The sequence below is a fragment of the Lissotriton helveticus genome, chromosome 5_1, assembly GCF_964261635.1.
Source record: "Lissotriton helveticus chromosome 5_1, aLisHel1.1, whole genome shotgun sequence".
Classification (NCBI taxonomy): Eukaryota; Metazoa; Chordata; class Amphibia; order Caudata; family Salamandridae; genus Lissotriton; species Lissotriton helveticus.
In genome coordinates, this window is record NC_136065.1 from 25,787,383 (window position 1) to 25,799,264 (window position 11,882).

General features: G+C 43.7%; 1 protein-coding gene across 1 annotated transcript; it reads right to left on the reverse strand.

The window, feature by feature from the left end:
* Nucleotides 1–6,676: 6,676 nt before the first annotated feature.
* LOC144752905 (zinc finger and BTB domain-containing protein 43-like) lies at nucleotides 6,677–11,290 on the reverse strand. The gene is made up of 2 exons (XM_078640732.1): nucleotides 11,167–11,290; nucleotides 6,677–8,853 (listed from the first exon to the last, which is right to left on the reverse strand). Exon 2 carries the CDS (start codon nucleotides 8,834–8,836, stop codon nucleotides 7,592–7,594), a length of 1,245 nt encoding a protein of 414 aa, XP_078496858.1. The 5' UTR covers nucleotides 8,837–8,853; nucleotides 11,167–11,290; the 3' UTR covers nucleotides 6,677–7,591.
* Between the last annotated feature and the right edge of the window lie 592 nt (nucleotides 11,291–11,882).

Consider the following 11,882-nt stretch of genomic DNA (forward strand, 5'->3'; position numbering starts at 1 on the left):
TTTGTTATGCTATTTTTTGTTATGCTATTTTTTGTTATGCTATGTTTTGTTGTGCTTTATTACGCTATGCTTGGTTATGCTGTGCTTGGTTATGCTGTGCGTGGTTATGCTGTGCGTGGTTATGCTGTGCGTGGTTATGCTGTGCGTGGTTATGCTGTGCTTGGTTATGCTGTGCTTGGTTGTGCTGTGCTTGGTTGTGCTGTGCTTGGTTGTGCTGTGCTTGGTTGTGCTGTGTTTGGTTGTGCTGTGCTGTGCTGTGCTGTGTTTTGCTGTGCTGTGTTGTGTTGTGCTGTGTTTTGCTGTGCTGTGTTTTGCTGTGCTGTGCTTTGCTGTGCTGTGTTTTGCTGTGCTGTGTTTTGCTGTGCTTTGCTGTGCTGTGTTTTGCTGTGATGTGCTGTGTTTTGCTGTGCTGTGCTGTGTTTTGCTGTGCTGTGCTGTGTTTTGCTATGCTGTGCTGTGTTTTGCTGTGCTGTGCTGTGTTTTGCTGTGCTGTGTTTTGCTGTGCTGTGTTTTGCTGTGCTGTGCTTTGCTGTGCTGTGTTTTGCTGTGCTGTGTTTTGCTGTGCTGTGCTGTGTTTTGCTGTGCTGTGTTTTGCTGTGCTGTGTTTTGCTGTGCTGTGTTTTGCTGTGCTGTGCTGTGTTTTGCTGTGCTGTGCTGTGTTTTGCTGTGCTGTGCTGTGTTTTGCTGTGCTGTGCTGTGTTTTGCTGTGCTGTGTTTTGCTGTGTTGTGCTGTGCTGTGTTTTGCTGTGCTGTGCTGTGTTTTGCTGTGCTTGACTTTGCTGTGCTGTGCTGTGTTTTGCTGTGCTGTGTTTTGCTGTGCTGTGTTTTGCTGTGCTGTGCTTTGCTGTGTTTTGCTGTGTTTTGCTGTGCTGTGCTGTTTTGCTGTGCTGTGTTTTGCTGTGCTGTGTTTTGCTGTGCTGTGTTTTGCTGTGCTGTGTTTTGCTGTGTTTTGCTGTGCTGTGCTGTGTTTTGCTGTGCTGTGCTGTGTTTTGCTGTGCTGTGTTTTGCTGTGCTGTGTTTTGCTGTGCTGTGCTTTGCTGTGCTGTGTTTTGCTGTGCTGTGCTTTGCTGTGCTGTGTTTTGCTGTGCTGTGTTTTGCTGTGCTGTGTTTTGCTGTGCTGTGTTTTGCTGTGCTGTGCTGTGTTTTGCTGTGCTGTGCTTTGCTGTGCTGTGTTTTGCTGTGCTGTGTTTTGCTGTGCTGTGCTGTGTTTTGCTGTGCTGTGTTGTGCTGTGCTGTGTTTTGCTGTGCTGTGCTTTGCTGTGCTGTGTTTTGCCATGCTGTGTTTTGCTGTGCTGTGCTGTGTTTTGCTGTGCTGTGCTGTGTTTTGCTGTGCTGTGCTTTGTTTTGCTGTGTTTTGCTGTGCTGTGCTGTGTTTTGCTGTGCTTTGCTGTGCTGTGTTTTGCTGTGCTGTGTTTTGCTGTGCTGTGCTTTGCTATGCTGTGCTGTGTTTTGCTTTGCTGTGCTGTGTTTTGCTGTGTTGTGCTGTGTTTTGCTGTGCTGTACTGTGTTTTGCTGTGCTGTGTTGTGCTGTGTTGTGTTGTGCTGTGCTGTGTTTTGCTGTGCTGTGCTGTGTTTTGCTGTGCTGTGCTGTGTTTTGCTGTGCTGTGCTGTGTTTTGCTGTGCTGTGCTGTGTTTTGCTGTGCTGTGCTTTGCTGTGCTGTGTTTTGCTGTGCTGTGCTGTCCTGTGCTGTGTTTTGCTGTGCTGTGTTGTGCTGTGCTGTGTTGTGCTGTGCTGTGTTTTGCTGTGCTGTGTTTTGCTGTGCTGTGCTTTGCTGTGCTTTGCTGTGCTTTGCTGTGTTTTGCTGTGCTGTGCTGTCCTGTGCTGTGTTTTGCTGTGCTGTGTTGTGTTTTGCTGTGCTGTGTTGTGTTGTGCTGTGCTGTGTTTTGCTGTGCTGTGCTTTGCTGTGTTGTGTTTTGCTGTGCTGTATTGTGTTTTGCTGTGCTGTGTTGTGTTTTGCTTTGCTGTGCTGTGTTGTGTTTTGCTATGCTGTGCTGTGTTGTGTTTTGCTGTGCTGTGCTGTGTTTTGCTGTGCTGTGTTGTGTTTTGCTGTGCTGTGCTGTGTTGTGTTTTGCTGTGATGTGCTGTGTTTTGCTGTGCTGTGCTGTGTTGTGCTGTGCTGTGTTTTGCTGTGCTGTGCTGTGTTGTGCTGTGTTGTTTTGCTGTGCTGTGTTGTGTTTTGCTGTGCTGTGTTTTGCTGTGCTGTGCTTTGCTGTGTTTTGCTGTGCTGTGCTGTGTTGTGTTTTGCTGTGCTGTGCTGTGTTGTGTTTTGCTGTGCTGTGCTGTGTTGTGTTTTGCTGTGCTGTGTTGTGTTGTGTTTTGCGGTGCTGGTAAGGGTATGTGAGGGTGTGTGTGAGGGGGTGTGAAGGTGAGGGTGTGAGGGTGAGGAGGTGTGTGAGGGGTGAGGGGGTGAGGGCATGAGGGTGAGTGTCTCCAATGAATGTCACTGCTTCGCCTTCTTTGAAAATGTTCAGTGCTGCAAATAGAGCATGCCGCCCTAATTATCACAGCATGAGGCCCCAAAGTGATCATTATCACAGCATGCAGAGAGCCGCCCCATGCTGCTGGAGCACTCAACTGCACATTAATTATAGTTGAGTGCTCCAGCAGCCTGGGGCGCCTGTTGACATGCTGTGATAAGTGGGTCTCATGCTGTGATAATTGTTGCGGTGCCTGAGGAAGTGGAGACTCCTGCTGGGATAATTGTTCTTGTGGCGCCTCAGGAAGTAGAGTTTCATGCTGGGATAATTGGTCTGGCGGGCTTGCAGCGCCTGACGTCCAACAAACGTGCACAAGCTGCTCAACCTTGAAGCGCGTTCACAGACCTGGGTCGGCTCGTACCCAGGTCTGTATCGGGCTCGTTCACAGCTGTTACTCCCTTGACAGGGAGGAAGGTGACTATAGTCTCGCTGGCGGGAGCGCTTCGCGCTCCAACGCCAGCTCGACCTAAAAAAAAGGACGAAGGACTCCCTGGGCCTTTCCATACCTCTCCACTGTTGACTAATGGCCGACACGTGCATTGGGGAAGTAAACAAGCTGAAGGTTATGGTTTTGATTTTTTTTCACAGGCGGTTAACACAAACCGGACTGAGATGTGACTAACTTCAAATGTGGTTCTGAGTTCCCGTGGTGTGGTTTGTGGCCAAAGAAGGCGCCCAAGCTGTCCCGATCCAGATGTCATCTTCTGTTGTAAAGTTGATTTTCTTAACCCAGGTTAATGAAGCGTTTTCTTTGACTGAATGTTTCTAAAGGAGCAAAGAATCGGAAGGACTACGTTGGTTCCTACATTTATAGGACCGAGGGTGCCCTGAATGGTGGTGGGGCGGACATGTCATAGGCTGCATACTCATGGGGAATGTAGTTTTTCTTAATAATGTTTTTTTAATTGGCTGTTGTAATTTTGAGCAGATACGTTAGACAACCATTATCCTCGCCTCCATATCCTTAATAGAATTGAAAGTTCTTGATGCGTCAGCTAGAAAAATTGCAATCATTTGTAGTGTAAAAAATGCATCCCCTAAAAATAAAACTACCATGAAAGGGTGACTTCAACTCCCTAAATATCTTTTATAACAAGCCGATGCTAGCACACATATGACACAGTACTGTAGACGATCCATTTTTAAGAAGTCTGATGTTCTCCGTAATACAGGACTGCATATTCCCCCACATTCTTACTATGTTTACTTGCTTTTCAATTATTTCAAGTGCAGTGCTTAATATATAAAAGAATGAGTGCTGGTGCCCAAAGATGTGCTCAGAAGCCCACAGCCGGCACTATTAAACGTCGGTTCACTGAATACCAAGACTCCATAGTCTTGAATCCTTCTCATGCCTTTTGTAACCCACTATCAGACACTCTCTGCCCCATTATATCATGCCTGTAGGTTCCTTCTTTCTCCCTTTCTGATGCCTTCATTGTTGTTGTCTTCCTCCTTCTTTCCCCTTTGTGTGTTGTTCTCTCTCTTGCTCTTGGTAAATGTCTGATGAGGAACAATATGTGCCAGTCCCCAACATTAATTGTCGGTGAGCCCCACCACCAACCAACGGCTCAAATTAAGCACTGCACAAGTGAGAAAACCTTACAGATTCATCCTTCTAACATCCCTAGGAGCATATGCCCTTTAAACTGCATCTTTCATTGAACAATTTCTCCTAAATGTGATGTTCGGAGTCGGTAATTTTTTCTTAATGCAATATCACGCTGCATTATGGACCAGTCTCTTCGTAGCATTTGTCTAATTTCCCTTCCTCGTTTATTAGAAAAACTGGTTTCTTTTTTCCATATCAGTGATGTTTTATTTTGCTGTAACAGTTCCGCTCTATCCTTGATAGCAATACTTTCCATCGCATTCATTAAGATACCCTGCAGGCCTCTCCTTGCTCCCATAGACCATTGCTTAGTCTTGAAAATGTAATTAAAGCAGTTGCATTTCTCTCACATATGGGATGGCCCATTTAAGATTACAGGGGCCACAGGGAGCAAGCTTTTACCTGCAGTGAGGGTTTTGTACCTACTTTATCCCAATCCAACATGACCGTGTTGTCAAGAAATTTAATAGATGGTGCACTCATTGTACTGAAACAAATCTCAGACCCCCAAACAAGATTACAAAATGTATCAATAAACAAGGCGAAAATTAATAGGTGTTGCACTCATGGTACTAGTAAATTTAATTCATTTTCATTCAACACTACCACATATCTCTTTGCTTTGTCTTTAGAGCCTTTCCAAAAAATGAATAAACAAACTACATATCTGAGCTATAGCAATATGTTTTCCCTGGCATCTTTATTGAGTTCTTCCAAGGCCACTCGCTCCTCCCACCAGCTCATCAAAAGACTGGCACAGCTATAGGAAAAGCAGATACCCATTGCAGTCCCACACATCTGTCTGTAAACTATGTTACCAAACTTAAATAAGTTAGTGCTTAAACAGAAAGCGAAATTAGAGTAGAAAATAAGACACATAACAATAACATATTGGTATTGTATGTAGGAAATGTTTACGTCCCAAATACAGTCTGAATTTACAATGCTGAAAGAAAGACGATAAGTCCAATGTCATAAGTAGCTAGTCTACCGCCCAACATGCCTTAAATTTTATGAGGAAACCTCAGCTATTCTTCACATAAGAAGGCAGTGTGCAGACAAAGGGCCGTAGGAAGTGATCTACATACTGGGAAGTATTTTCTAACAGACTTTCTTTGGCAGAAACAATAGTTCTATCCAGTAGCTTTTAATGCATCGTAAAGCCAATATTGTTCTACTTCTGTTAGACCACTTTCCTTCCAGTCATATAATTTGCCCCAATTCATACTAATGGTCCTGATGTAATCATCCTTGAAATTCCTCTGATAATGCTTCTCATTAAAGAGTTGTTTCATTGCCTCCTTCGCATAAACTTCCCTTGACATGACTACAACATTGTCCCTCTTGACGGACCCTTTAATGATGATATCATCTTTCTTGAGGGATAATCAGTCCTTCGGGTTCATCGCCGGTCATGTTCAAATTCAGCTTACATATAGTTTTCTTTCTTAGTTTTTTAGTACTTTAATTATGGTATCTTCAAAAGTCCCAATGGCATAAGGAGGTTGTGGGACATATATTGTGTGACATAAGTTGTGAGACAAAAAACAGATACCCATGCACACTCTAAGATAAATGAAGAAATGAAGTCAGTGTAGACTCAGAAAATGATGTGGAGACAAAGGCATGGAAAGCACAATTGCAATAGTAATATGTAAAAAGAACAAAATCGGCGTTGTTGTGAAGTGTCTTTTAATGTTCAGACACAGGAAGGACCAGCCGACACGTGTTTCGTCGCATGCGGCACAATCTGCCTGCGACTCTTTAGGGCTGGGTAAGAATAGAAAGGAAAAACACACTTGGAATGTATATAGATGTCAAGTACATTGTTCTTGCAAAAATCATCGTACTGGATATCCATGCAGTGAACCAAGGAAAAACCCATGCTAACTGTGAACTTGAAGGGAAGCGTGTTGACTGTGTAGTTCAGCGTGGGGCCTGATTACGTATTAAACCTCGAAGTAGTATCTATTGGTATGGGTTTTTCCTTGGTTCACTGCCTGGATATCCAGTACGATGATTTTTGCAAGAACAATGTACTTGACATCTATATACATTCCAAGTGTGTTTTTCCTTTCTATTCTTACCCAGCCCTGAAGAGTCGCAGGCAGATTGTGCCGCATGCGACGAAACACGTGTCGGCTGGTCCTTCCCGTGTCTGAACATTAAAAGACACTTCACAACAACGCCGATTTTGTTCTTTTTACATATTACTATTGCAATTGTGCTTTCCATGCCGTTGCCTCCACATCATTTTCTTAGTCTACACTGACTTCATTTCTTCACTCATCTTAGAGTGTGCATGGGTATCTGTTTTTTGTCTTGATACAGTGTTAGCCAAGGTTGACACTTCATTGGGGTGTTACAGGGTTTATACCCTCGCCCTTTTGCACCTAAAACTCCACTGACATTCGTCACTCTTCTTGAGTCTCAGCGTTAATGTATAGCAGTGCGCCCCAGTCCTAGGCTAAAAACCTTTTTTGACCCGTAATAAGTTGTGAGACAGTTCAATACTGCATCCTCTTTGCACAGCTATTGCAATTGCAGTGAAATTTTCATGAATATTATAAACAGGTGTAAATAGGATGAGTGTGACTGTAATCATTTTATTACAAACCTGAGTATTTTATTATCCACATAACTTTAATTTACATGACCATTTTATGATTCTCTTTCATTGTAATTTAAATACGGATACAAATTGAAAATGTGCACACAAAACAGAGGAACCTGCGTAACATGGGTGAGAGCTTCCTCCTCTGCTACATAACATCTGAGTAGCCTCAACAGTGAAGACACAATGTTGGATGTTCTTTACAAGATGAAGACGGACAACAAACCCAGAGAGCTTTTTTGTTTGGGATTCTGTGAAGAAAAAATAATTCAAGTTGCAACTTGCTGTGTTGATGTTATCAGTAGATGTACACTAGTACCTGCATGGCGGGTGGATTTTAATACAAGTGCATGATACATGAATACACTTGTTTTGAAAAAGAACAGTAATACGAGCACATATGCACATCTGTAACTGTTTAAGCTTCAGTAGGAAACCTTTTCGCTTTTTTAACTCCCCTTCCATTCACTCTGCGCGACTCTGTCTGACAGTCATGACTGACTGCACTGGGAATGAAATCACTCAAAAAAACCTAGTTCCAATTGTTATCCACATTTAAAAATAAATGCTGACAGGGTACTAGATGGTTGTCTGTGTTTAACTGTTAATACTGTACAAATGGTAAAAATGTAACCCGTAGTTATAAATCCAAATGTAACACGTGACATGGAAATCAAAACTAGTTGGTATTGCTTCTCAGTTTTACCACAGCCACCGCGCTTCTAGAATGTTAAGTGACAGCCATTCCTTCATATTGGGTTCTTACCAATGAACGCTTGCACTTTTTTAAAATTACCTACATTGGAACGCAAACAATTGTGATCCATGCCGTCATGAAATCTGGGGGTAACATTGAGTCTCATTCTTCACAGTATTGCCTTTGGAAATCAGTCACTGTTGGCGGCATCACCGCTGCTATTCAGCTTCTCACAGTTCTCACGGTGTCTCTGAAAGCACTCATACAGCTTGAATTTCTTGCCGCAGGTGTTGCACTCATGCAGTGGCCGGTCCGTGTGCACCAGCATGTGCTCGCCCAGGTGGTGCTTCAGCTTGAACTTCTTGTTGCACAGTGAACAAGCAAAGGGGCGCATACTGATACGCAGGCTAACGTGACGATCTCGCCTCCCCTTCTCTGGGAAGCGCTTGCCGCAGAGACAGCCGAATACTTTCTTCCCAAAGCGGGAAGTGTGCTCCACTGGTCCATGAGCCGGATGACCTAAAGGGCAGTGCATAGTGGGCATGCTGTCATCTGCCTCTCCTGCCATGCTGCGTTCTGTGGGTCCATAGTAAGAAGACTGAACATTATGACTCTTGCCAGGTTGCACTTTGAAGTCCATACCAGCCAGAGCTTGTGTCTCTGCAATGCTCATGAGCTGATCCATGGGACCATCCAGCATGAGGGGTTCTTCGCTTTCTGTACTGCACTCCAAAAGATTTACCACCAGGCCCTCCTGTTTAACACATGCTGCAGAATGCACCTGTGAAGAGGTACTGCCAATTAAAGAGCAGGAGCCAGACTGAGACACCTCTGCCTGCTCACTGGCACACACAGCTCCAACAGAGAAGTACTTTTCCTCTACAGACTGTTGGGAATTCTCTGGCGTTACCACTACCTCTTCCCTGGCAGAGACCCCCAAATGTTGGTGATCAGAAACCCACGTTTCACCTACTTCCCTGCTGCTGAAGAAACTGCTGCTGCTTGGAGACTGAGTGTCACTAGAGCGGCTAGACTGCGCTCTGGTGGTGTGGCAACCTCTCCTGAGGAACTCATAGCACTTATCCACCACATGCCACATCTGCAGGAAGCTGGCCACCGTCAGGTAGCTGCTGATGTCTTCCAGAGAGAGGAAGAGGCGTCCTGTGTAGGCTGACACCAGCACCCTCTCAAACACCACAGGGTCCAGCAGGTCAGGAAGCAACAGACTGTCAGAGTCCTTGAGGAGCAGCTGGTCATGGAAGTAGCGGGATGAGGCGGCCAGCACAGCCTTGTGTGCATTGAAGGTGCACTGCTGCACATGGACACGGATGTCGCAAAACTTGCCCTCTAGGCGGTGTTGGTTAAGGTGCTCGAGGAGCGTGGAGCTGTAGTTCGGGAAGTCCACCACCCGGCCGTCTCCATCTTCTGCTTCCATCTCAGCCACAGAAGAAGCTGAAAAAGGCCAAGACAAACAACGACAAAATGGTTTCACTAGCATTGCAATTACCCTCCTCCTCTCCCCCGTCCACAAATGAGGCACATCATATATACCAGTACGTCTGTTCCTCTTGTTAAAGAATGAAGGAGTACTAGAAAATTACACTAATATAGAGAAGTAGAAAATATGTTATAAAAGAGGAATAGAATGAAAAATATTTTATTTGTGAAATTAAAATATAGAATGAAGAGATATTAAAAGAGAAGGGAAAGGGTTAGGATGGGAGAAAAAGCTAGAGTGAAGATATAGAGCAGGGTTGTAAACTGCCTCAGATGATTAATAGGCACAAGCCGTAAAACACGTAGCTATAGAACAGGGTACACACTGCAAAGTATATAAGATTAAGACAGGTTCCAAACTCACTCTGCTATACATTCCTAATTTACAACTACCAACCTTCAAAGCGAACTGGGCAAGTTTTTAAATGGCAAGTCTTCTGCCAAAAAATGTTCCTCAAAGTATGAATCCATAATCTAAAGCCCATATACCGGCCACCAGAAAAAAAGGAAACCTTAAAGCAAAGAAAGTTTCATTACCCAACTACCTGGATCAAATCAAATAGAGTGGAAAAGAAAACACCCTTACAAAAAAATACCCTGAGCCAATGAAAATATAAATGCCCATTAAAATGCAAACAAACAGTGGCAAAGCCAATTGGCCTGGCTTGCATTTTGAGTCTTGCCTACACATAAAAAAGGGAACTAAAAAACACTTTTTTTATACAATGCATCTATGAGTTAAAGAATGTAATGTGTGATAATTCAGTGTACTTTTGAGATGTAAAAGTCCTTTGTGCATTGCAAAGCAAGCACTCCCTCAGAGACGGAATGTTACACCAAACAGCATGAGGTGGGTGAGAAGTCATTCTCTGGGCACAGCCTTAGCTCACCTTTTGTATATTTTAAAGATTTCCCAATAATGTGTCTGTTGCAGTCAATGTTTTCAAACAGTAGTAAAAAAGGACTCCACGCAATACAATTCGTAGTAGTTTTATTCACCATCAGAGATCCAGTCAAGTTGGAACGTTCACTGCAGTTGAGGCAGAAGGGTAAACCTCATATCATACGCAGAAGCCTTCCAGTGGCCGAGATGCTCATATCACGGCAGGCGGTTGACGGTGGATGGTGTAGAAAACTGCTGCTTCGATTAACAATGATGTATGAAAATATTTTGACGGGTAACTATTTGGGAGAGAAGGCAATGCTGGCCCCACACAGCTAAATTATCGCCAAATATGTTGCGGCCAATGTTTTCATTTAGTAGTAAAAATAACTCAGCACAATACAATTTGTAGTAGCTTTATTCACCATCACAGATCCAGTCAAGTTAGAATGTTCACTGCTGAAAGGGGAAACCAACTACAGGGATGTGAATGGAATTAGATTACAACAGTGCCATGCAAAAAGCTGTACTGTAAAGCCAGACCTAAATCCCTTCCATCATATGCCCTACCAAAGCAGCCCCAATCAAATCTATTCAATACCAAATCAACTTCATCAAAGCACATACTATGAAAGCACACAAATTCCTAGCAACACTGTTTTAAACACACAGAGCAAACAAAAACAGACCATCACAATACAAACATAAACCCTATCACTACTCACAGATATTAAGTAATATGTAGTGGGGGCAGGCATATATTCAGAATTGCTCCCCTATACATCTCCTGGGTGTTTAGCTACAAGAGCTTCTGATAAAAACAGAGAGGCCTAGCTTTGTGTGTGGTTAGTGGTGTGGTGGGGTAGGGGAGAAAACTCTGCTCATAAAACCATGAATACACAATTATTTTTAAAAAATCCACACCCCCAAACAAAGCACACAAACCTTTCCAAACCAACAGTTGCCACCTGCTGGATAATTTATCGGCATGACTAGACCAGTATTTCTATGCTAAGGCCTGTAAAGAAATGTATAACAATCATTCATTTCACATCCTGGATCTATTTAAAAGAAAAAACAGAAGAAATAAAGTAAAAAGTACGCGAAGGTCGAGTAAAGGAGCCCTGACTGACATTTGCAGTAACCAGAGGCAGCATTGCAATTTAACAAAATGAATACAAGGCAGGAGGGTTCATCTGAATTCAATTCCAAGCACCAGAGCCTGTCACTCCCAGAGTCTATATTTGTCTGAGAAAGGTGGCAAAGCTAATGCCGACACTATTCCTGAAATAACACAGCCATTCATGCAAACCAGCCTCCAAGCAACACAAGCACGCATTCCGCCCAGGAAAATCAGGATTTATCCTCGTTTATCGTTTATTTACCTTCAGAGGAAGACCGACCCCACCAGGCTCCATGAACCCATCTCCTGAGATCCAACTGGAGACATGGAAGAAGGACTAGGCTTGAACACCTGCCCCTCGGCGGCCATTTTTGATCGGGCAACAATGGTAGGGTGACCGTGAAGTGAGGAAGCAAATGCGAGGAAGCAGCCATCTTGGAACGGGGAAACGAGAAGAAACTAGACTGCTCTTCCGACAAAGGAAGCTAGTGAAATTCATTTGGCAGTTGTTACCGCGGCCACTAGTTTCAGCACAATAAATGTTACTACGTGGTTTCTCTTTGGGTTCTGGGACATTTGACTAGTACTAGGCGGAATAAATGTTAGACGGAAGTAGATCTGGCCTGCTTGTCCGTTCTTTGTTTTTATTTTTACCACAATGGCGGCCATCTTGAAGGGGGTGAATGGTGGAATCAATGTTGTAGGAGTGATAATACGGAGTATCCAGGGAATAGAAGTTTTGTGGAAAGTTTGACGTTTATAAAACTTGACCCATTCCCATGCATACAGTGCATTAACTCAACAGCCACTTATTATAGGCATTTTTAATCTTACACCTTTTGTGAGAAGGTGGATGGCTGTTCTGGCAGAGGAGAAGCTCTCTTAAAAGTAGGCTCTGCACATTAATTTGTTGGTTGGCTGGCTGGATACAAATAGAATCATCATGAAGCAAGCAGAAAGGTATACTGCTGAACCAGA

Excerpts from the sequence above, each read along its gene's own strand:
- LOC144752905 (XM_078640732.1), bottom strand. The coding sequence starts at position 8,836 with ATGGAAGCAGAAGATGGAGACGGCCGGGTGGTGGACTTCCCGAACTAC.